Here is a 24551-nt window from a genome sequence, read left to right on the forward strand (position 1 = left end):
GAAGCACCTATAGAGAAAAAATAACCTTCAACGTTTCGGGCTGAGAATCTGTAAATTGATTTCAAAGTCGTCTTGGGTACATAAAATGGAGTCAGCACTAGAGGAGCGTTGTTCAGGCTGAAGGTCTGTGAAAAGTCGTGTCCGCAAGGATCACTGTTTCGCCATGCGTCGTGTGTGTGAATCAAATAGGTTAATCATATGATATACTGGGTGGACTTATTCGTTGATTTACAGAGTTGGAGGAGTTGAATAACTTTGGGACTGTCGTCAAAGTGTTCAGCATCCAGTTAGAAATAGGAACAGAGAGTCACCAAGTACAGATAATTCAGGTAAATGTGAGAAGTTGCATTTTGAGAAATCAAATTCGCGAGCAATGTGCACAGTGAATGTTGGGACTGATAATAAGATTGATGTACTGTCGGGTCTTGTGATGGATGTGCATAGCTCCCTGAAGGTGGCAACACAATTGGTAGTGTGCTAACGATGAGTTGAGGTATTTGTTAAAGTTAGACTGTAACTGGATACGCGTTGGTTAAGAGACAATTTCAGTATTGTGCACAAATTGAGAATGATGTGGAGGGTCTGTAGAGGGTGCAGACGAGTTTCACCACAAAAACCTGAGGTAACAGGTTAAGTTTAGATGGTAAAGTTTAAAGGGGATTTAGGATGCATGTTTTCCACAGAGAGTGATCGGTGTCTGGAATGAACTGCCGAGGGAGGGACTGGAAACAGATACCTAGCAGCGTCTGGGAGGCGTTTGAACTCATGAGTAGGCCGGGAACGGAGGGATATTGACCGTGTTCCTGAAGATGGGATTGGTTTAAATTGGCATCGTGTCCGCATACGCATGGTACACTGTACTACTTTATGTTCTATGACCGACTACAGATCTGAACTCCGCCATCTCCGCCTTCCTGACAAATTGTGACGAACACCAACTGTTCCAGTTGACGAGATTCTACATGGAGCGACTGGAGCAGGCGATTGAGGAGGGTGTGGAGGGAGTCGGTTTCATGTTAACTCATGATCATCATTTCAATGAGCGAGAGTATCACGTAAGTGGTTGGAACATAGGCTGAGTGTAGATTCTACTGAATCAATCACAGACCGACAGAACCGGTGTAACGGCACCTCTGGGCAGTGAAAATCCTGTAATGCTTGTGGTGAACATCAAGAAAAGAGTTTTCATCTGCGAAAACCCTGAACTTTTATTAACCAATACAAGCCTCTCTCCAGTTTTCTGATCACATTCATTTATAGACAGATTAGGATACAGGCAATGATTGACAGGTGACTTTAGTGATGTGACACTTGACGGACATTGCAAGTGGACAGAGAACCACTTTACACCACTCAGTCTGACATCACATCATCTTCCCAATGTTCGACCTTAATGGCCATTCACCAGTCTGTGTTCTTCTCATGACCCACGGGTTTCCCACAAATCAAATATATAGGGACATATTTCTCAGCTCATTCTCAGTCTACCTTCAACCCCATTTTCAACTCAGGCAACACTGACTATCGTCTCTCATTTGAACTGCTGGCCCTTATTTTGATCAATATCCCAACATGCCTCATGTTTCTGTTACCTTTTGTTCCTTGTGACTTCCAATTTGAGTTTGTAATTACCGCAGCATTTACTGTTAACATGGGAAGTGCAACATTGGTGCCACTGAAAATATTCCAAACATCTACAGCTAACATAGAATTACAAGGAAACAGCTTTCCAATGGTCCTTGTGCTACTGGAGTGCATTCACCTATTGCCACCCAGAATGAATATTAGTGAAGAGCCAGACACCATACCAAACACTATATACCACGTGAGGCAGCTGACAATTTCAGTCCATACTTCTTACTCAACATTACCACCAGTTGGCTTTGGTCTGTCACACACGCACAATAGTCCTGAGTTTGCTGGCTGCTCCTCACTGCCAGTTTCCAGCTGTTGGCTGGCACTGGACCCCTCGTGGAGCCTGGCAGTGAAGGGTGAAGCTGCTGCGGTTCACCAGGGATTACCCTGGCGAAAATCAACAGTGACCCGGCCATAGTTTCACCTAGTCATAGTCATCAAACCCTACAGTACAGCAACAGGCTCTTCTGCCCATCTTGTCCACACCGACCTATCATCTGCTTAGTCCCATTGATCTGAACCCGGACTGGAGACATCCATAACTCCCCCATTGAATGAACATCCAAACTGATCATAAATTATCAACTCGAATGTACATCGACTAATTAAGATGGCAGCACGTTCCGCGCTCTTCAGCAACCTCTGAGTGAACAAGTTCCCCCTCATATTGCCTTTCACCTGTCATCATTACCCTATGATCTCTAATTCCAGTCCCACCCAACCTCAGTAATAAATGCATTTTCGCAATAACTCTCTCTATACCTTTTATAAACGTGTATATCTCTTTCACATTTCTCATGGTCCTCCTACACTTTATGGAATAATGTCCTAACCTATTCACACTTTCTCTATATCTCAGATCCTCAACTCCTGGTAACAATCTGTATTTTATTCTGCATTCGTTCAATCTTATTGATATCATTCCGGGAGGTAGATGTACACATTGCTTCAAATTAGCCTCTGCAACATCAACTTCGACATAATATTCCAACTTCTGTATTCAATATTTTGATTTATGAAGCCCCATGTCCAAAAAGCTTTACAACGTCATCTACCTTCGACAACACTTTCAAGAAATTTTGGATCTGTATCACTTTGCAGGATCTCATCACACTTCCTACTCTTGTCATTTGTACCAACGTGGACCAAGACCTGCTCATCCTGCCCTTAAGAAACTTTCAGAGTCGATATGAGATATTACTGACCTTGGCAAGACACCATCCAAAAATCCTGTTCTCGTAAATAGAATCTCCAGTCTGTTCTCCTGACCATTGAATTCCCCCTGTCAGTGCAGATCAGCACTTCTCATCCCTTCTGAGTCACAAAGCCAAACTCAGAGTCAGAGGCATAATCACCGTGGCTTTCCTCTGTGAGACCATACCCCGAAACAGAAATCCGTATACCAGTTACAAGGAGTTTCCTGTAGTGGCTGCCTGTTCCCTTCCCCCTCTTGACAGTCACCCAGTTTCCTGTGTTCTGCGCCTTGGGTATAGCTCCCTCCCTGTAAAGTCTGTCAGTCAACCTCTCAGTCTCCCGAGTGATCCCGGGTTTATCCAGCTCCAGCTCCAATTCCTCAGCACGGTCTGTAAGAAGCTGCAGCTGGATGAAATTCCCGAAGGTGCAGTTGTCAGGGACACTGGAGGTCTCCCTGACTTGCCGCACCCTGTAGGAAGAGCATCCCACTATGCTGCCTGGCATTCCCACTGTTCTAACAGTGAAACAGAGAAGGGAAATATTACCCAAGATCGACCTAAATCCTCCGCCTCTCCTCACTGAACCCTCTCTGACACAAAGCCTCAATAACCTACCTATCTCTGGCTCACTCACACTATGTCTGCTCCTTTTAAACCTTGCCAAGTGGATAAGTACCCCGCAATCTGTGGCGTTCAGAAAGTCATCACTGGCCACGCTAACTTCTTTTAAATTCTTTTTCCTGCTACGAACAATTGCTGTCAGTGATCTGTGACGAGCAGAATGTGCCAGGTCAGTCCATGTTCAGGGTAGATTTGAACCCATCCCTCCGTTCCTCAATATATTTCCCATTGTTCATTACAGAGCGTGACTGAGCTCGCGGAGAAGGGAAACCGAGCGGGCGCTTCCAAACTCTTCCTGGATCTGGTGATGGAGAAGGGCTCCGGGGCCCGGAGGGTGATGTGGGAATCCTTTGTGAAACTACATCACCATTTACCGAAGCTGAGCAGAATATTGAATGAAATACGGGAACGAGGTACGGTGAACAATACACTGTGTGTTACAGATGTAAATGCTGATGAATTTACAGTATTACACAGAACAGACTTCATGCAGGTTAATCTGTTTCAACAGGTGACGGCCAATTCGCCTACATGGACACCGAGCGGGGTTTATCTGAAGTGCCCCCGCATCTGGAAGGTAAGCGATGGAACGGAAACCTTAAAGTCTTTATTTGACTCTGAGAGTCTGAATACGTCTCTTTAGAGGCCTGTTTCGAGACTGTCAGAGTCTGGGAGACAGGTTTTTGTTGTTATTTTACACTGAGAGTCTGAATACGTCTCTTTAGAGGCCTGTTTAGAGACTGTCAGAGTCTGGGAGACAGGTTTTTGTTGTTATTTCACACTGAGAGTCTGAATACGTCTCCATAGAGGCCTGTTTCGAGACTGTCAGAGTCTGGGAGACAGGTTTTTGCTGTTATTTTACACTGAGAGTCTGATTACTTCTCTATAGAGGCCTGTTTAGAGACTGTCAGAGTCTGGGAGACAGGTTTTTGTTGTTATTTCACACTGAGAGTCTGAATACGTCTCTTTAGAGGCCTGTTTAGAGACTGTCAGAGTCTGGGAGACAGGTTTTTGTTGTTATTTCACTCTGAGAGTCTGAATACGTCTCTTTAGAGGCCTGTTTAGAGACTGTCAGAGTCTGGGAGACAGGTTTTTGTTGTTATTTCACACTGAGAGTCTGAATACGTCTCTTTAGAGGCCTGTTTAGAGATGGTCAGAGTCTGGGAGACAGGTTTTTGTTGCTGTGGCTGGAGGACAGGAAGCAATTTGCATTTGTCACAACACCCGGCACCTTCCCAATCTCGGGATCTGTACCCGGAGGCCTCTGTGAGTTTGATAAACGGACATTCCCGTCGGCCTCTGTCCTGTTGCAATCGCTGTACCTACCTCTCCACCTATCTTTGTATCATCCGCAAACTTTGCCACAAATACATTTATTCCATCATCTAAATAATTGACAATCTGAAAAGCAGCGGTCCCAATAATGATCCCTGAGGAACACCACCAGTCACTGGCAGTCAATCAGAAAAAGGCCCTTTTTATTCCCACTCGCTGCCTGCTGCCTGTCAGCAATTCCGCTCCACCTTCCAGTATCTTTCCTGTGACGTCGTAGATTTTATCTGGTTAATCAGGTTCGTGTGCGGCACCTCATCAAATGCTTTCTGAAAATCCAAGTAAATGGCATCCACTGACTCTCCTTTGTCCAGCCTGCTTCTTACTTCCACCATGAAATCTAACAGAACCATTGCTGACTTATTTTGTCATTAGTCTCAAAGTACCTCGAAACCACAACCTTAGTAAGAGACTCCAACTCTATCCCAGCCGCTGAGGTTTGGCTAACTGGCCTATAATTTTCCTTCCTTTGCCTTCCCCCCTTCTTAAAGACTAGAGTGACAATTGCAATCTTCCAGTCCTCCGGGACCATGCCCGAATCAAGTGATTCTTCAAAGATCATGACCAATCCATCCGTCATCCCTTCAGCAACCTCTCTCAGATCTCTGGGATGTAGTCCATCTGGCCCAGCTGACTATGCACCTTAAGAGCTTTCAGTATGCCGGGAACTTTTTTCTTTTGAAATAGCAATGGCACTCACTCCTACTGCCTGTCACTCGCAGACCACTGCATGCTGATAGCATCTTCCACAGTGAAGATATATGCAAAGCACACATTAAGCTATTCTGCCATTTGTTTGTCCACCATTACTATCTCACCGACATCATTTTCCAGTGTTCCACTATCAACTCTCACCTCCCTTTTACTCTTCATATTCCTGAAAAAAGTGTTTATTATCCTGCTTTATATTATTGGCTTTTCTGCCCTCACATTTCATCTTTTCCCTTCTTATCGCTTTTTTAGTTGCCTTTTGTTGGATTTTAAAAGTTTTCTATTCATCCAACTTTCCCTCACTTTTGTTATCTTGCATGCCCTTTCCTTGGCTTTTATGCAATCCTTAACTTCCTTTGTCAACCATGGTTGCCTGCACGTGACACTTGAGAACTTCTTCCTCCGTGGGCCGTATCTATCCTGCAATTTGAGACCTATTCCCCGAAGTTTCAAACATCTCTGCTGTGCCGTTATCTCCACTAGTATTCTTCTCCAATCTACCTGGGTAAGCTTCTCTCTCGTGCCTCTGTAATTCGCTTTATTCCATAGCGATACAGATAACATAAGTTATGCTTCTCCCTCTCAAACTGCAGTATGAATTCACTCATATTATGATCACTACCATTTCAGTGTTCTTTTGCATTAAGCTCCCTTATAAGATCTGAGCTATTACATAACACCCAATCAAAGACAGAATTTTCCTGAGTAGTCTCAAGCACAAGCTGCTCTAAAACGCTCTCTCGTAGGTATTCAATAAATTCCCTCTCCTGTGATCCGACTCCTGAAGTTTGTTTGATTTTCTAATTCCCCGTGCATATTGAATTATGTCATCACCTTGATGACACGCCTTTCCCAGCTCCCTTTGCAATCTCAACCCCACACCTTCGCTACTATTTGCAGGCTGATATAAGATTCCCATAAAGCTTTTTTTAACCCCTGTAGCTTCTTATCTCCACCCACAAAGATTCAACATTCTCTAACCCGATGTAACCTCTTTATCAAGATGTGACTCCATCTTGAACCAACACGGCCACACCACCACCGACTATGCCTTCCTGCCTGTCCTTTCGATAAGACGTTTATCCTTTAATGTTAAGCTTCCAACTATGGTCTTCTTTCAGCCACGACTCATTGATGCCCACAACATTATACCAACCAATCTCTAACTCCGCCAAGAGTTCGTCCACCTTATTCTAAATGCTGCATGCATTTACATGCAATGTGTTCAGTTCTCCATCTGCGCCTTTTGAATTTTGTCTATGCGGTACAATTTAACACTTTGCTCTGTTTGTATTTGAACCCAGTCATTGGCTTGTCCTTTCTTACATTCATGTTAAACCCATCATCTACTTGTAAAACTGCGGGTTCATCCATAGCTCTATTATCCTAGTTCCAGTCCCCCGACCATTTTAGGTTAAAACACTCCCAACAGCTCCAGTAAATCTGCCCGGAAGAATATTGGTCCTCATCGGATTCACGTGTAACCCGTGCCTTTTGTACAGGTCCTACCTACCCCGGAAGTGGTCCCAATTATCCAGAAATCTGAATCCCTGCCCCCTGCTCCAAATGCTCTGCCACACATTTCTCTGCCACCTCATTCTATTCCTATTGCCACTGTCGGGTGGCACAGGCAGCAATCCTGAGATCACTACTTTTGAGGTCCTGTTCCTCAGCTTTTTTCCTAACCCCCTGTGTTCGGTTTTCCAGACCTCCTCCCTTTGCTTTTCCTATATTGTTGTTACCAATGTTTGTCACGACTTCTGGCTGCTCAACCGCCCTTCTCAGGATATTGTGGACGCGTCCAGAAACATTTCGGACGATGGCACCTGAGAGGCAAAGTACCATCGGTGTGCACAGAATCGCCGACCTGTCCTCCTGACTTTAGAGTTCCCTATTACCGCTGCCATCCTCTTCAGCTTCCCGCTCTTCCGCACATCACCGGGGAATTGCCTGAGTTCATGTACCAGCTCCTCGGAGAATAAGAGACTGTAGACCAGTGTGGGGTGTGTCACATTGTGACTGGCTCAGCCTGGAAAAGGAAACTAAAATTATGTTCCTTTTCTGTGGCTCAGTACTGACAGCTTCATCCTAAAGGAGTGTCAAGAACATGGGGTCCATTGTGAGAGAAGTAAAAGTCAGTAGAGCAAGTAAATGCCCCCCTCACCCCCCACTGTTACCCTCTGCAGGGTTGCACAGTTCAGCAGAAGCTGAGCAGTGAAAGCAGTGAAACCACCCGCTCCACACAACACTCTCCTCTCCAGAATCACGTGTGCACTTGGTGCTCGCTGGAACACCGGGGAATCTGCAAACTACCAACAGAGGGGAGAGTGGAGCCTTTAACAGCGGATCTGAATCAGATCAGAAATGTTTCTGGGCCGTCTTTCACTTTCAGACACTCTAATCTCTGATCACCCGATTTCACCCAAACAGTGTCTTTAACGAGTATTTTTTTATTAAAGAAAATATGTTGTGAGCTCCATGTTCATCAGATCAGGCATTGACAACCTATTTCTGTCCGTCATAAGATGTTCGAAGGGAACACATGGAGACTCTGTGGACACAGACTGAAAAACTGAGAGTGAACACGATCCTGATGAGGGAGAAGGTGAAGGTTTTCCTGCTGGTTGATCGATACGCTGAGCTCACGGTCATTTCTACTGTTCGAGATCGGAGACTGGTGGAACATGAGCTGCTGGCAAGAGGCAGAGACCACGAGGAGTGGAGAGAAAAAGATCTCCGTGGTAAGCTGGAAAAAATCCGGACTGATCAGTTATTCAAGAAGAGCTTTGTTCAAAAATTGAAAAGATCTGTCTTTAGAAACAAATCCGGGATGTCTGCAGCAGTGGCCGGAGTCCCAGGGATTGGGAAAACAACAATGGTACAAAAGATCGTTTATGACTGGGCCACGGGGAAGATATACCAACAATTCCAGTTTGTCTTCAGTTTCAAATTCCGGGATTTAAACTCCATTAACTGCAGAATAAACCTGAAAGAACTGATTCTGCATCAGTATCCTTACTTTGGGAATATTCTGGGAAAGGTCTGGAAACACACAGAGGGACTGCTGTTCATATTTGACGGATTGGATGAATTCAAGGACAAAATTAACTTTGTTGATGGTCGGAGAGACACAGAATCACAGTACACAGATCCTGAATTCAAGTGCAACGTGTCTGACATTGTGTACAGTTTAATCCAGGGCAAGCTGCTCCCAGGGTGTTCAGTGCTGGTGACCACCCGTCCCACTGCGTTACATTTATTGGAAAAGGCAGACATCAGTGTCTGGGCTGAAATCCTGGGATTTGTTGGTGAAGAACGGAAGGAATATTTCATCAGGTATTTTGAAGATCGGACGGTGGCAGAAGCTGTTTTCAAACACGTGAAGGAGAACGAGATCCTGTACACCATGAGCTACAACCCCTCCTACTGCTGGATCCTCACTCTGGCACTGGGCCCCTTCTTCACACAAAGAGTCAGGGACCCACAGCGAGTTCCCAAAACCATCACCCAACTGTACTCCTACTATATTTACAACATCCTGAAAAACCACGGCCGTGAGATTGAGAGCCCCCGTGATGTGTTACTCAGGGTTGGTCAGATGGCCTACAGAGGAGTGTCTGAGAAGAAGATTGTGTTTACACATGGAGATTTGATCAACTACAATCTGCAGCCTTCCCAGTTCCTGTCCGGATTCCTGATGGAGCTTTTGGAGAGAGAGGATTCTGCCCAGAGTGTGGTGTACACATTCCCACACCTCACCATCCAAGAGTTTGTAGCTGCAGTCGCACAATTCCTGAATCCACATCCCGGGGATATCCTGAAGTTCCTCACTAAAGCCCACAACACGACAGATGGGCGATTTGAGGTATTTCTCCGTTTTGTTGCTGGTCTCTCCTCCCCAATGACAGCTCGGGGCCTGGAGGAGTTTCTGGGTCCATTTCCTCATCAAACAACCTGCCGGGTGATTGACTGGGTGAAGGAGGAGGTTAAACGCCAGAGTGGAAACACGAGGAATGAAGCTGGTAAAAGGAGCCTCCTGAACACATTGCACTACCTGTTTGAGTCTCAGAATCGTGGCCTGGCTCAGGCCATACTGGGATCTGTGGAAACACTTTCATTCAGTGGAATGACACTGACCCCGATTGACTGCGCGGTCCTGTCTCATGTCATCGGACTCTGTGATACAATAAAACACCTCGACCTGCAGGGCTGCCACATTCAGTGTGAAGGAATCCAGCGGCTGGGACCCGGGCTGCACAAGTGCCAGGAGTTGAGGTAACTTGATTTATCTCTCACTCTGAACTGTGAAACTGTTCCATTGTGTTGTTTCAATGGAAAGGAATTTCGGTAAATTTGTAGTAAATCAGATTGAGAAGAATTATGACAAATGCCCAGGGGATCGGTCAGTAATTCCCCAAGGACAGGAGGGTTCTTTGGTTCCTTGTGAAGGGATGTTGGAGACTTCATCAGATCAGTGAACAACGACCATTGGTTTAATGGTAGTAAATCACAGGAATGGCCGTGTTTCTCGCTGCCTGTGACCCGTCCATTGACAATGTTCCTTCTCACTGTTACTGACACCCAGACCGACACTGACTGCAGCAGGTGGGTCAGAGATTCACACCCCCTTCCCGGTGAGGGACAAGAGACTGTCAGCAGACTGTCCCAGTGAGAAGGAAAGAAATACCATTGTGAGATTGTCCTCCCCTGCCCTTCCCCGTGTGTGACTTTGCTCACTTCCAGATACGCAAAGAGCGAGGGTGCATCTCCTCTGGGCCTCTGTTCAGACCCAACACACACATACAAAAAATTTCTGCATCCTCTCGTCTTGTAGGATTATCGTTTACCCTTGGAATCCTCCCGTGGGACCTCTCATCCCAATCCCCCTTCCATTCTTTGGAATCTTGCACACACCCCCATTCCTCCTGTAGGCTCTCTATTACTCTTTCCTCATCCTCCTGTGGGATGTCTTTTCCACACAACCCACACACCCCCCCGCCTTCCTGTTAGATCTCTTCTCCCCATCCCCCTTTCATCCTGTGGAATCTCTCTTCCCCATCCCCCTTCCCCGTGTGGGATCTCTCTTCCCCATCCCCTTCCTCCTGTGTGATCCCTTCCTCCTTTGGGTTCTCTCTTCCCCATCCCTCTTCCTCCTGTGGGATCTCACTTCCCCATCCCCTTCCTCCTTTGTGATCTCTCTTTCCCATCCCCATTTCGCCTGTGGGAACTCTCCTCCCCATAGAATCATAAAATCATAGACCACTACAGCACAGAAAACAAGCCATTCAGTCCTTCTAGTCTGTACCAAAACCTTATTCTGCTAGTCCCATTGACCTGCACCCAGTCCATAACCCTCCAGTCCTCTCCCATCCATGTATCTATCCAATGTATTCTTAAAGCTTAAGAGTGAGTCCATATTTTCCAAATCAGATGGCAGCTCGTTCCACACTCTCACCACCCTCTGAGTGAAGAAGTTCCTCCTAATGCTCCCCCTAAACCTTTCCCCTTTCACACTGAAGCCATGTCTTCTCATTTGTATCTCTCCTAATCTATGCCTATTCGCATTTACCCTGTCTATACCCTCATAATTTTGTAAACCTCTATCAAATCTCCCCTCATTCTTCTACGCTCCAAGGAATAAAGTCCTAACCTGTTCAATCTTTCCTTGTAACTCAACTCCTGCACACCCAGCAACATCCTAGTAAGTCTTCTCTGCACTTTTTCAAACTTACTGATATCCTTCCTACAGTTCGGTGATCAGAGCTGCACACAATACTCCAAATTTGGCCTCACCAATGCCTTATACAACCTCACCATAATATTCCAACTCCTATACTCAGTACTTTGATTTATGAATGCCAGGATGCCAAAAGCCTTTTTTACAACCCTGTCCACCTGTGACGCCACTTTCAGGGACTTATGTATCTGAACCCCCAGATCCCTCTGTTCCTCCACACTCTTCAGTGCCCTACCGTTATTGTGTATGTCGTACCTTGATTTGTCCTTCCAAAATGGAACACCTCACACTTGTCTGCATTAAATTCCATCTGCCATTTTCTGGCCCATTTTTCCAGTTGGTCCAGATCCCTCTGCAAGCTTTGAAAGCCTTCCTCGCTGTCCACAACGCATCCATCTTAGTGTCATCCACAAACCTGCGGATCCAATTTATCAAATTATCATCTACATCATTGATATAGACAACAAACAACAATGGTCCCAGCACAGATCCCTGAGGCATACCACTAGTCACAGGTCTCCAGTCTGAGAAGCAATCATCCACTACCACTCTCTGTCTTCTCCCACACAGCCAATTCGAATCCAGTTTACAACCTCTCCATGGATACCTCGTGTCTGAACTTTCTGAACTAACCTCTTACGTGGGACCTTGTCAAAGGCCTTACTAAAGTTCATGCAGACAACATCCTCCTCGAAAAACACTACAAGATTCATTAAACATGATCTACCACACACAAAGCCATGTTGACTATCTTTTATCAGCCCTTGGCTGTCCAAATCCTTGTATATCCGATCTCTCAGAACACCTTCTGATAATTTACCTAATACCGATGTCAGGCTCACTGGCCTGTAATTACCTGGTGTACTTTTGGAGCCTTTTTCAAACAACGGAACTACATGAACTACCCTCCAATCCTCCGGCACCGCACCCGTGGCTGAGGACATTTTAAATATTTTTGCCAGGGCCCCTGCAATTTCTACACTAGTCTCTCTCAAGGTCCGAGAAAAAATCATGTCAGGCCCGGGGGATTTAACTACCTGTATTCACTGTAAGGCAGCAAGCAACACCTCCTCTTTAATCTCTATATGTTCCATGACACTACTGTTTGTTTGCCTTAATTCCATATACGCTATGCCAGTTTCCTGAGTAAACACTGATGCAAAAAACCTGTTTAAGATCTCCCCCATCTCGTGAGGCTCCACACATAGACGACCACTCTGATCTTCTAGGGGACCAATTTTGTCCTTTACTATCCTTTTACTCTCAATATACTTGTAGAAACCCTTTGGGTTTACCTTCACATTATCTGCCAAAGCAACCTCATGTCTCCTTTTTGCCTTCCTGATTTCCTTCTTTAGTATTCGCTTACATTTTCTATACTCTTCAAGTACCTCATTTCTTCCTTGTTGCCTATACCTGCTAAACACCTACTTAACCAGATCACCAATATCACTTGTAAACCAACGTTCCCTATGCCTGTTAACTTTGCCTTTAATCCTGGCCGGAAAATGCAAACTCTGCACTCTCAAAATTTCACCCTTGAAGGCGTTCCACTTACTAAACACATCCTTGCCAGAAAACAACTTAACCCAATCCACACTTCCCATATCCTCCCTCTTTTCCACAAAATTGGTCCTTCTCCAATTCAGAACCTTAACTGGTGGATGAGTCCTATCCTTATCCATAATTATCTTGAAACTAATGACATTATGGTCACTGGACCCAAAATGTTTGCTTACATATACTTCTGTCACCTGACCTGTCTGGTTCCCTAATAGGAGATCAGGTACTGCACCCTCTCTCGTTGGTACCTCAATATATTGATTTAGAAAACTTTCCTGAACACATTTGACAAACTCCACGCCATCTAATCCTTTCTCAGAGTGGGCGTCCCCGTCAATATGTGGAAAGTTAAAATCCCCTACGAATACAACTTTCTGTTTCTTACATTGGTCTGCTAACTCTCTACAGATTTGCTCCTCCAATTCTCTCTGACTATTGGGCGGTCTATAATACAACCCTATTAGTGTGGTCACACCTTTCCCGTTCCTCACTCTCCACCCATATGGCCTCTGTAGACGAGTCCTCCGGGCTGTCCCATCTACGCACAGCTGTGATATTCTCCTTGACTGGTAATGCCCACTTCTCCCCCTTTCATCCCTCCGCCCTATCACCTCTGAAACAACGGAAACCCAGAACATGAAGCTGCCAGCCCTGCCCCTCCTGCAAACCAAGTCTTACTAATAGCAATAATGTCGATATCATTATCGTGCCAATCCACGCACTAAACTCATCTGCCTTACCTACAATACTCCTTCCATCAAAATAGATGTACCTGAGAACATTTCTATCACGTACAAACCATTGATATCTGTCTATACAAGCAGTCCTCGCATGACCCTTATCCTCCTCCACCTCACTATCTGCTCTAACACTCTGCCCCCTCCCCCTGCAAACCAGTTTAAACCCCCCGGAGCAGAACTTGCTAACCTACCGGCTAGGATGTTAGTCCCCTCCAGTTCAGGTGCAAACTGCCCAATTCGAACTGGTCCCACCTCCCCTGGAAGAAAGCCCAATTGTCCAGAAACATGAAACCCACCCTCATGCACCATCCACTCAGCCACGTATTTAGCTGCATTATCTTCCTATTTCTAGCCTCACTAGCACGTGGCACGGGTAGCAATCCACCTGTGGGATCTCACTTTTCCATCCCCCTTTCATGCTCTGGGCTTTCTGATCCCACTCCACCTTCCTGCTGTTGGATCTCTCCTCAGCATCCCCCTTCCTCGTGTGGGATCTCTCTCCCCCATCCCCCTTCCTTCTGTTGGATCTCTATTCCCCATCCCCCTTCCTCCTGTTGGATCTCTCTTCCCCATCCCGCTTCCTTCTGTGGGATCTCTCATCCCCATCCCCCTTCCTGCCGTGGGATCCCTCTTCCCCATCCCCCTTCCTTCTGTGGGATCTCCCTTCCCCATTCCGTCCTGCTGTGGGATCTCTCATCCCCATCCCCCTTCCTCCTGTGGGATCTCTCTCCCCCATCGACTTCTTCCTGTCAGATCTCTCTTTGGCATTCCCCATTGTCCTGTGGAATTTCACTTCCCCATCTCCCTTCCTCCTGTGAGATCTCTCTTCCCCATCCCCCTTCCTCCTGTGGGATCTCTCTACCCCATCCCCCTTCCTCCTGTGGGATCCCTCTTCCCCATCCCCCTTCCTTCTGTGGGATCTCCCTTCCCCATTCCGTCCTGCTGTGGGATCTCTCATCCCCATCCCCCTTCCTGCTGTGGGATGTCTCTTCTCCATACACCTTCCTCCTGTGGGATCTCTCTCCCCCATCGACTTCTTCCTGTCAGATCTCTCTTTGGCATTCCCCATTGTCCTGTGGAATTTCACTTCCCCAACCCCCTTCCTCCTGTGAGATTTCTCTTACCAATCCCACATCCTCCTGTGGGAACTCTCTTCCACATCCCTCCTCCTCCTAGCCAATCTCTCAACCCCTTCCCGCGTCATTCTGTTTAATCTCTCTCTATATCCCCTTCCTCCTGTGGGATCTCTCTTCCCCATCCCCCTTCCACCTGTGGGATCTCTCTACCCCATCCCCCTTCCTCCTGTGGGATCTCTCTTCCCCATCCCCCTTCCTCCTCTGGGATCTCTCTTCCCCATCCCCCTTCCTCCTGTGGGATCTCTCTTCCCCATCCCCCTTCCTCCTGTGGGATCTCTCTACCCCATCCCACTTCCTCCTGTGGGATCTCTCTTCCGCATCCCCCTTCCTCCTGTGGGATCTCTCTTCCACACTCCCATGCCGCCTATGGGATCTCCCTTCCCCATCCCTCTTCCTGCTGTGAGATCTCTCTACCCATCTCCCTTCCTCCTGTGGGCTCTCTGTTCCCTATACAACTTCCTCCTGTGGGATCTCTCATCACCAGCTCCCTTCCTCCTGATGAATCTCTCTTCCCCATCCCCATTCCTACAGTGGAATCTCTCTTCTCCACCCCCCATGCTCCTGTGGGATCTCTCTTCCGCATCCCCTTTCACCCTCTGGGGCCTCTGTTCCCATCCCACTTCCATCTGTTGGATCTGTCTTCCCCAACTCCCTTCCTCCTGTGGGATTTAAACACCCCACCCCTTTCTTCCTGTGGGATCTCTCTTCAATATCCCATTTCATACAGTGGGATCTCTCTTCCCCATCCACCTGACCCCCGTGGGGGCTCTGTTTCCATCCCTCCACTTCTTACGGGATCTTGCTTCGCCATTTCCCTTCCTCCTATACATCTCTCTTCCCCATTCCCCATCCTCTTGTGGGATCTCTCTTCCCCATCCCCCTTCGTTCTGTGGGATCTCTCTTCCCAATCCCCTACATCGGATGGGATCTCTCTTCCCCGTCCCCCTTTCTCCCGTGGCATTTATTTTCCCCATCACTCTTCCTCCTATGGGATCTCTCCTACTCATCCCCCAACCTCCTGTATGATCTCGCTTCCCCACCCACTTCCTCCTGTCTCATCTCTCGTCCCCATGCCTGATCATCCTATGGGATCTGTATTCCCCATTCCCATTCCTTCTGTGGGATCTATTGTCACCACCCCCTTCCTTCCGAGGGATTGCTCTTCCCCATCCCATTTCCTCCTGTGGGTCATCATAATGCCCCCTCTTCCTGTGGGATCTGTCTTGTCCCTCCACATGTATCTCACAACCCCATCCCACATCCTCCTGTCAGATCTCTCTTCCCCATTCTACTTCCAACTGTGGGATATCTCCTCCCCACCATCTTTCTCCCCAATCCCCTTACTTCTGTGGGATCTCTATTCCCCATCCCCTTCCACCTGTGCACTCTCTGCTCCCCATCAACATCCTGCTGTGGGATCTCTCTTCCCCATCCCCCATCCACCTGTGGGATCTTCCTTCCTCATCCCCCTTCCTCCTGTGGGATCTCTATTCCCCATCCCCCTTCCTCCTCTGGGATCTCTTTTCCTCATCGCCCTTCCTCCTGTGGGATCTCTCTTCCCCATCCCCTTTCCTCCTGAGGGATCTCTCTTCCCCATCCCGCTTCCTCCTGTGGGATCTCTCTTCCCCAACCCCCTCCCTCCTCTGGGAACTCTCTGCCCCATCCCCCTTCCTCCTGTGGGATCTCTTTTCCCCATCCCCTTACTCCTGCAGGGCCTTGTTTCGAATACCTGCCACTTCCTGTCGGATCGCTCTTTGGCATGCTCCATTGTCCTGTGTAATTTCTCTTCCCCATCCCCCTTCCTCCTGTGAGATTTCTCTTCCCAATCCCACATCCTCCTGTGGGAACTGTCTTCCACATCCCTCCTCCTCCTGGCCGATCTCTCAACCCCATCCCCCTTCATCCTGGTTAATCCCTCTCTCTCCTTCCCCCTTCCTCCCATGGGATCTCTCTTCCCCGTCCCCCTTCCTCCTGTGGGATCTCTCTTCGCCATCCCATTCCTCCTGTGGGATCTCTCTTCCCCATCCCCATTCCTCCTGTGGGATCTCTCTTCCCCATCCCCCTTCCTCCTGTGGTTTCCCCAATCCCCATCCCCCTTCATCTTGTGGGATCTCTCTTTCACACCCCCCTCCTCCTGCGGGACATCTCTTCCACATCCCTCCTCCTGGCCGATCTCTCAACCCCTTCCCCCTTCATCCTGTTTAATCCCTCTCTCTTCTCTCCCCTTCCTCCCATGGGACCTCCCTTCACCATCCCCTTCTTCCAGTGGGATCTCTCTTCGCCATCCCCCTTCCTCCTGTGGGATCTCTCTTCCCCTTCCCACATCCTCCTGTGGGACAACCCTTCCCCATCTCCCTCCTGTGAGATCTCTCTTCCTCATCTCCCTTTCACCTGTGGGGTCTCTCTTCCCCATCCCCTTTCTCCAGTGGGGTCTCTCTTCCTCATCCCCCTTACTCCTGTGGGATCTCTCTTCCCCAAACCCCTTCCTCCGGTGGGATCGCTTTTCCCCATCCCCCTTCCTCCTGTGGGGTCTCTCTTCCCCATCCCCCTTCCTCCTGTGGGATCTCTCTTCCCCATCCCACTTCCTCCGGTGGGATCGCTTTTCCCCATCCCCCTTCCTCCTGTGGGATCTCTCTTCCCCTTCCCACATCCTCCTGTGGGACAAACCTTCCCCATCTCCCTCCTGTGAGATCTCTCTTCCTCATCCCACTTACTCCTGTGGGGTCTCTCTTCCCCATCCCCTTTCCTCCGGTGGGGTCTCTCTTCCCCATCCCTCTTCCTCCTGTGGGATCTCTCTACCCCATCCCCCTTCCACCTGTGGGATCTCTCTTCCCGATCCCCCTTTCTCCGGTGGGATCGCTTTTCCCAATCCCCCTTCCTCCTGTGGGGTCTCTCTTCTCCATCCCGCTTCCTCCTGTGGGAACTCTCTTCCCCATCCCCCTTCCTCCGGTTGGATCGCTTTTCCCCATTCCCCTTCCTCCTGTGGGGTCTCTCTTCCACATCTCCCTTCCTCCTGTGGGGTCTCTCTTCCCCATCCCCCTTCCTCCTGTGGGATCTCTCTTCCCCATCCCCCTTCCTCCTGTGGGATCTCTCTCCCCCATCCCCCTTCCTCCTGTGGGGTCTCTCTTCCCCATCCCCCTTCCTCCTGTGGCATCTCTCTTCCCCATCCCCTTTCACCCTGCGAGTTCTCTCTTCCCCTTCTCACATCCTCCTGTGGGACATCCCTTCCCCATCTCCCTCCTGTGAGATCTCTCTTCCCCATCCCCCTTTCTCCTGTGGGGTCTCTCTTCCCCATTACCCTTCCCCCTGTGGGATCTCTCTTCCCCATCCCCCTTCCTCCTGTGGGATCTCTCTCCCCCATCCCCCTTCCTCCTGTGGGGTCTCTCTTCCCCATCACCCTTCCTCCTGTGGGATCTCTCTTCCCCATCCCCCTTCCTCCTGTGGGATCTCTCTCCCCCATCCCCCTTCCTCCTGTGGGGTCTCTCTTCCCCATCCCCCTTCCTCCTGTGGCATCTCTCTTCCCCATCCCCTTTCACCCTGCGAGTTCTCTCTTCCCCTTCCCACATCCTCCTGTGGGACATCCCTTCCCCATCTCCCTCCTGTGAGATCTCTCTTCCCCATCCCCCTTCCACCTGTGGGATCTCTCTTCCCCATCACCCTTCCTCCTGTGGGATGTCTCTTCCCCATCCCCCTTCCTCCGGTGGGGTCTCTCTTCCCCATCCCCCTTTCCTCCGGTGGGGTCTCTCTTCCCCATCCCCCTTCCTCCTGTGGGATCTCTCTTCCCCATCCCATTTCCTCCGGTGGGATCGCTTTTCCCCATCCCCCTTCATCCTGTGGAGTCTCTCTTCCCCATCCCCCTTCCTCCTGTGGGATCTCTCTTCCCCATCCCCCTTCCTCCTGTGGGGTCTCTCTTCCCCATCCCCCTTCCTCCGGTGGGATCGCTTTTCCCCATCCCCTTCCTCCTGTGGGATCTCTCTTCCCCATCCCCCTTCCGCCTGTGGGATCTCTCTTCCCCACTCCTCTTCCTCCTGTGGTTCCTCTGTTCCATGTCCCCACTTCCTGAGGTATCTCTCCTACTCATCCGCCATCCTCCTGTATGATCTCTCTTCCACGTCCCCCCCCCTTCCTATCAGATCTCTCTTCCCCATGCTCCTTCCTCCTGTGGGATTTATCTTCCCCACTCCCTTTCTTCCTATGGGATCTCTTTTCCCCATCCCACTTCCTCCTGTGGGATCTCTTTTCCCCATCCCCCTTCCAGCTATGTAATGTCTCTTTCCTGTCAGATTTATCTTCCCCACCAGCTTTGTTCCTCTGGGTACTCTCTTTCCCATCCTCTTCCTTCTGTTGGAGATCTTTTCCACATTCCGCTTCCTCCTCTGGGCTTTCTTCCGCAACAACTTCCTGCTGTTGGATCTCCCTTCCCCATCACCTTCCTTCTGTGGGATCTCTATGCCCCTTCCCCCTTCCTCCTGTGGGATCTCTCTTCCCCATCACCTTCCTCCTGTGGGATCTCTATTCCCCTTACCCCTTCCTCCTGTTGGATCTCCCTTCCCCATCACCATCCTCCAGTGGGATCTCTCTTCCCCATCCCCCTTCCTCCTGTAGGATCTCTCTTCCCCATCCCCCATCCTCCAGTGGGATCTCCCTTCCCCATCCCCCGTCCTCCTGTGTGATCTCCCTTCCCCATCACATTCCTCCTGTGGGATCTCCCTTCCCCATCCCCCTTCCTCCTGTGGGATCTCCCTTCCCCATCCCCCATCCTCCTGTGGGATCTCCCTTCCCCATCCCCCTTCCTCCTGTGGGATCTCCCTTCCCCATCCCCCATCCTCTTATGGGATCTCCCTTCCCCATCACCTGCCTCCTGTGGGATATCTATTCTTCTTCCACCATCCTCCAGTGGGATCTCTCTTCCCCATCCACCTTCCTCCTGTGGGATCTCTATTCCCCTTCCCCCATCCTCCAGTGGGATCTCCCTTCCCCATCCCCTTCCTCCTGTGGGATCTCTCTTCCCCATCCCCTTCCTCCTGTGGGATCTCTCTTCCCCATCTCCCTTCCTCCTATGCGATCTCTCTACCCCATCCCCCTTCCCCCTGCGAGTTCTCTCTTCCCCTTCCCACATCCTCCTGTGGGACATCCCTTCCCCATCTCCCTCCTGTGAGATCTCTCTTCCCCATCCCCCTTACTCCTTTGGGATCTCTCTTCCCCATCCCCTTTCCTCCGGTGGGGTCTCTCTTCCCCATCCCCCTTCACCCTGCGAGTTCTCTCTTCCCCTTCCCACATCCTCCTGTGGGATATCCCTTCCCCATCTCTCTCGTGCGAGTTCTCTCTTCCCCATCCCCCTTCCTCCTGTGTGTTCTCTCTTCCCCATCCCCCTTCCTCCTGTAGGATCTCTCTTCCCCATCCCCCTTCCTCCTGTGGGATCTCTCTTCCCCGTCCCCTTCCTCCTGTAGGATCTCTCTTCCCCAACCCCCTTCCTCCTGTAGGATCTCTCTTCCCCATCCCCCTTCCTCCTGTGGGATCTCTCTTCCCCATCCCCTTCCTCCTGTGGGATCTCTCTTCCACATCTCCCTTCCTCCTATGCGATCTCTCTACCCCATCCCCCTTCCCCCTGCGAGTTCTCTCTTCCCCTTCCCACATCCTCCTGTGGGACATCCCTTCCCTATCTCCCTCCTGTGAGATCTCTCTTCCCCATCCCCCTTACTCCTTTGGGATCTCTCTTCCCCATCCCCTTTCCTCCGGTGGGGTCTCTCTTCCCCATCCCCCTTCCCCCTGCGAGTTCTCTCTCCCCCTTCCCACATCCTCCTGTGGGATATCCCTTCCCCATCTGTCTCGTGCGAGTTCTCTCTTCCCCATCCCCCTTCCTCCTGTGGGTTCTCGCTTCCCCATCCCCCTTCCTCCTGTAGGATCTCTCTTCCCCATCCCCCTTCCTCCTGTGGGATCTCTCTTCCCCATCCCCCTTCCTCCTGTAGGATCTCTCTTCCCCATCCCCCTTCCTCCTGTGGGATCTCTCTTCCCCATCCCCCTTCCTCCTGTGGGATATCTCTTCCCCATCCCCCTTCCTCCTGTGGGATCTCTCTTCCCCATCCCCCTTCCTCCTGTAGGATCTCTCTTCCCCATCCCCCTTCCTCCTGTGGGATCTCTCTTCCCCATCCCCCTTCCTCCTGTGGGATCTCTCTTCCCCATCCCCCTTCCTCCTGTGGGATCTCTCTTCCCCTTCCCACATCCTCCTGTGGGACAACCCTTCCCCATCTCCCTCCTGTGAGATCTCTCTTCCTCATCTCCCTTTCACCTGTGGGGTCTCTCTTCCCCATCCCCTTTCTCCAGTGGGGTCTCTCTTCCTCATCCCCCTTACTCCTGTGGGATCTCTCTTCCCCAAACCCCTTCCTCTGGTGGGATCGCTTTTCCCCATCCCCCTTCCTCCTGTGGGGTCTCTCTTCCCCATCCCCCTTCCTCCTGTGGGATCTCTCTTCCCCATCCCACTTCCTCCGGTGGGATCGCTTTTCCCCATCCCCCTTCCTCCTGTGGGATCTCTCTTCCCCTTCCCACATCCTCCTGTGGGACAAACCTTCCCCATCTCCCTCCTGTGAGATCTCTCTTCCTCATCCCACTTACTCCTGTGGGGTCTCTCTTCCCCATCCCCTTTCCTCCGGTGGGGTCTCTCTTCCCCATCCCCCTTCCTCCTGTGGGATCTCTCTACCCCATCCCCCTTCCACCTGTGGGATCTCTCTTCCCGATCCCCCTTTCTCCGGTGGGATCGCTTTTCCCAATCCCCCTTCCTCCTGTGGGGTCTCTCTTCCCCATCCCGCTTCCTCCTGTGGGAACTCTCTTCCCCATCCCCCTTCCTCCGGTTGGATCGCTTTTCCCCATTCCCCTTCCTCCTGTGGGGTCTCTCTTCCACATCTCCCTTCCTCCTGTGGGGTCTCTCTTCCCCATCCCCCTTCCTCCTGTGGGATCTCTCTTCCCCATCCCCCTTCCTCCTGTGGGATCTCTCTCCCCCATCCCCCTTCCTCCTGTGGGGTCTCTCTTCCCCATCCCCCTTCCTCCTGTGGCATCTCCCTTCCCCATCCCCTTTCACCCTGCGAGTTCTCTCTTCCCCTTCTCACATCCTCCTGTGGGACATCCCTTCCCCATCTCCCTCCTGTGAGATCTCTCTTCCCAATCCCCCCTTTCTCCTGTGGGGTATCTCTTCCCCATTACCCTTCCCCCTGTGGGATCTCTCTTCCCCATCCCCCTTCCTCCTGTGGGATCTCTCTCCCCCATCCCCCTTCCTCCTGTGGGGTCTCTCTTCCCCATCACCCTTCCTCCTGTGGGATCTCTCTTCCCCATCCCCCTTCCTCCTGTGGGATCTCTCTCCCCCATCCCCCTTCCTCCTGTGGGGTCTCTCTTCCCCATCCCCCTTCCTCCTGTGGCATCTCTCTTCCCCATCCCCTTTCACCCTGCGAGTTCTCTCTTCCCCTTCCCACATCCTCCTGTGGGACATCCCTTCCCCATCTCCCTCCTGTGAGATCTCTCTTCCCCATCCCCCTTCCACCTGTGGGATCTCTCTTCCCCATCACCCTTCCTCCTGTGGGATCTCTCTTCCCCATCCCCCTTCCTCCGGTGGGGTCTCTCTTCCCCATCCCCCTTTCCTCCGGTGGGGTCTCTCTTCCCCATCCCCCTTCCTCCTGTGGGATCTCTCTTCCCCATCCCATTTCCTCCGGTGGGATCGCTTTTCCCCATCCCCCTTCATCCTGTGGAGTCTCTCTTCCCCATCCCCCTTCCTCCTGTGGGATCTCTCTTCCCCATCCCCCTTCCTCCTGTGGGGTCTCTCTTCCCCATCCCCCTTCCTCCGGTGGGATCTCTCTTCCCCATCCCCCTTCCGCCTGTGGGATCTCTCTTCCCCACTCCTCTTCCTCCTGTGGTTCCTCTGTTCCATGTCCCCACTTCCTGAGGTATCTCTCCTACTCATCCGCCATCCTCCTGTATGATCTCTCTTCCACGTCCCCCCCCCCTTCCTATCAGATCTCTCTTCCCCATGCTCCTTCCTCCTGTGGGATTTATCTTCCCCACTCCCTTTCTTCCTATGGGATCTCTTTTCCCCATCCCACTTCCTCCTGTGGGATCTCTTTTCCCCATCCCCCTTCCAGCTATGTAATGTCTCTTTCCTGTCAGATTTATCTTCCCCACCAGCTTTGTTCCTCTGGGTACTCTCTTTCCCATCCTCTTCCTTCTGTTGGAGATCTTTTCCACATTCCGCTTCCTCCTCTGGGCTTTCTTCCGCAACAACTTCCTGCTGTTGGATCTCCCTTCCCCATCACCTTCCTTCTGTGGGATCTCTATGCCCCTTCCCCCTTCCTCCTGTGGGATCCCTCTTCCCCATCACCTTCCTCCTGTGGGATCTCTATTCCCCTTCCCCCTTCCTCCTGTTGGATCTCCCTTCCCGATCACCTTCCTCCTGTGGGATCTCTATTCCCCTTCCCCCATCCTCCAGTGGGATCTCTCTTCCCCATCCCCCTTCCTCCTGTAGGATCTCTCTTCCCCATCCCCCATCCTCCAGTGGGATCTCCCTTCCCCATCCCCCGTCCTCCTGTGTGATCTCCCTTCCCCATCACATTCCTCCTGTGGGATCTCCCTTCCCCATCCCCCTTCCTCCTGTGGGATCTCCCTTCCCCATCCCCCATCCTCCTGTGGGATCTCCCTTCCCCATCCCCCTTCCTCCTGTGGGATCTCCCTTCCCCATCCCCCATCCTCTTATGGGATCTCCCTTCCCCATCACCTTCCTCCTGTGGGATATCTATTCTTCTTCCACCATCCTCCAGTGGGATCTCTCTTCCCCATCCACCTTCCTCCTGTGGGATCTCTATTCCCCTTCCCCCATCCTCCAGTGGGATCTCCCTTCCCCATCCCCTTCCTCCTGTGGGATCTCTCTTCCCCATCCCCTTCCTCCTGTGGGATCTCTCTTCCCCATCTCCCTTCCTCCTATGCGATCTCTCTACCCCATCCCCCTTCCCCCTGCGAGTTCTCTCTTCCCCTTCCCACATCCTCCTGTGAGACATCCATTCCCTATCTCCCTCCTGTGAGATCTCTCTTCCCCATCCCCCTTACTCCTTTGGGATCTCTCTTCCCCATCCCCTTTCCTCCGGTGGGGTCTCTCTTCCCCATCCCCCTTCCCCCTGCGAGTTCTCTCTCCCCCTTCCCACATCCTCCTGTGGGATATCCCTTCCCCATCTGTCTCGTGCGAGTTCTCTCTTCCCCATCCCCCTTCCTCCTGTGGGTTCTCGCTTCCCCATCCCCCTTCCTCCTGTAGGATCTCTCTTCCCCATCCCCCTTCCTCCTGTGGGATCTCTCTTCCCCATCCCCCTTCCTCCTGTAGGATCTCTCTTCCCCATCCCCCTTCCTCCTGTGGGATCTCTCTTCCCCATCCCCCTTCCTCCTGTGGGATCTCTCTTCCCCATCCCCCTTCCTCCTGTGGGATCTCTCTTCCCCATCCCCCTTCCTCCTGTAGGATCTCTCTTCCCCATCCCCCTTCCTCCTGTGGGATCTCTCTTCCCCATCCCCCTTCCTCCTGTGGGATCTCTCTTCCCCATCCCCCTTCCTCCTGTGGGATCTCTCTTCCCCTTCCCACATCCTCCTGTGGGACAACCCTTCCCCATCTCCCTCCTGTGAGATCTCTCTTCCTCATCTCCCTTTCACCTGTGGGGTCTCTCTTCCCCATCCCCTTTCTCCAGTGGGGTCTCTCTTCCTCATCCCCCTTACTCCTGTGGGATCTCTCTTCCCCAAACCCCTTCCTCCGGTGGGATCGCTTTTCCCCATCCCCCTTCCTCCTGTGGGGTCTCTCTTCCCCATCCCCCTTCCTCCTGTGGGATCTCTCTTCCCCATCCCACTTCCTCCGGTGGGATCGCTT

General features: G+C 50.9%; 1 protein-coding gene across 1 annotated transcript in view; it reads left to right on the forward strand.

Annotated features, from left to right (window-relative positions):
- Positions 1 to 24551, forward strand: part of LOC140723390 (NACHT, LRR and PYD domains-containing protein 3-like) — a 93731-nt gene that overhangs the window by 13412 nt on the left and 55768 nt on the right. The window contains exons 5-9 of the mRNA XM_073037972.1: positions 889 to 1055; positions 3691 to 3862; positions 3961 to 4026; positions 8018 to 9762; positions 10236 to 10252. Coding sequence (XP_072894073.1) covers positions 889 to 1055; positions 3691 to 3862; positions 3961 to 4026; positions 8018 to 9762; positions 10236 to 10252 — 2167 coding nt within the window. The remainder of the gene's footprint in view (positions 1 to 888; positions 1056 to 3690; positions 3863 to 3960; positions 4027 to 8017; positions 9763 to 10235; positions 10253 to 24551) is intronic.

This window comes from Hemitrygon akajei, unplaced genomic scaffold, assembly GCF_048418815.1.
Source record: "Hemitrygon akajei unplaced genomic scaffold, sHemAka1.3 Scf000111, whole genome shotgun sequence".
NCBI classification, from domain to species: Eukaryota; Metazoa; Chordata; class Chondrichthyes; order Myliobatiformes; family Dasyatidae; genus Hemitrygon; species Hemitrygon akajei.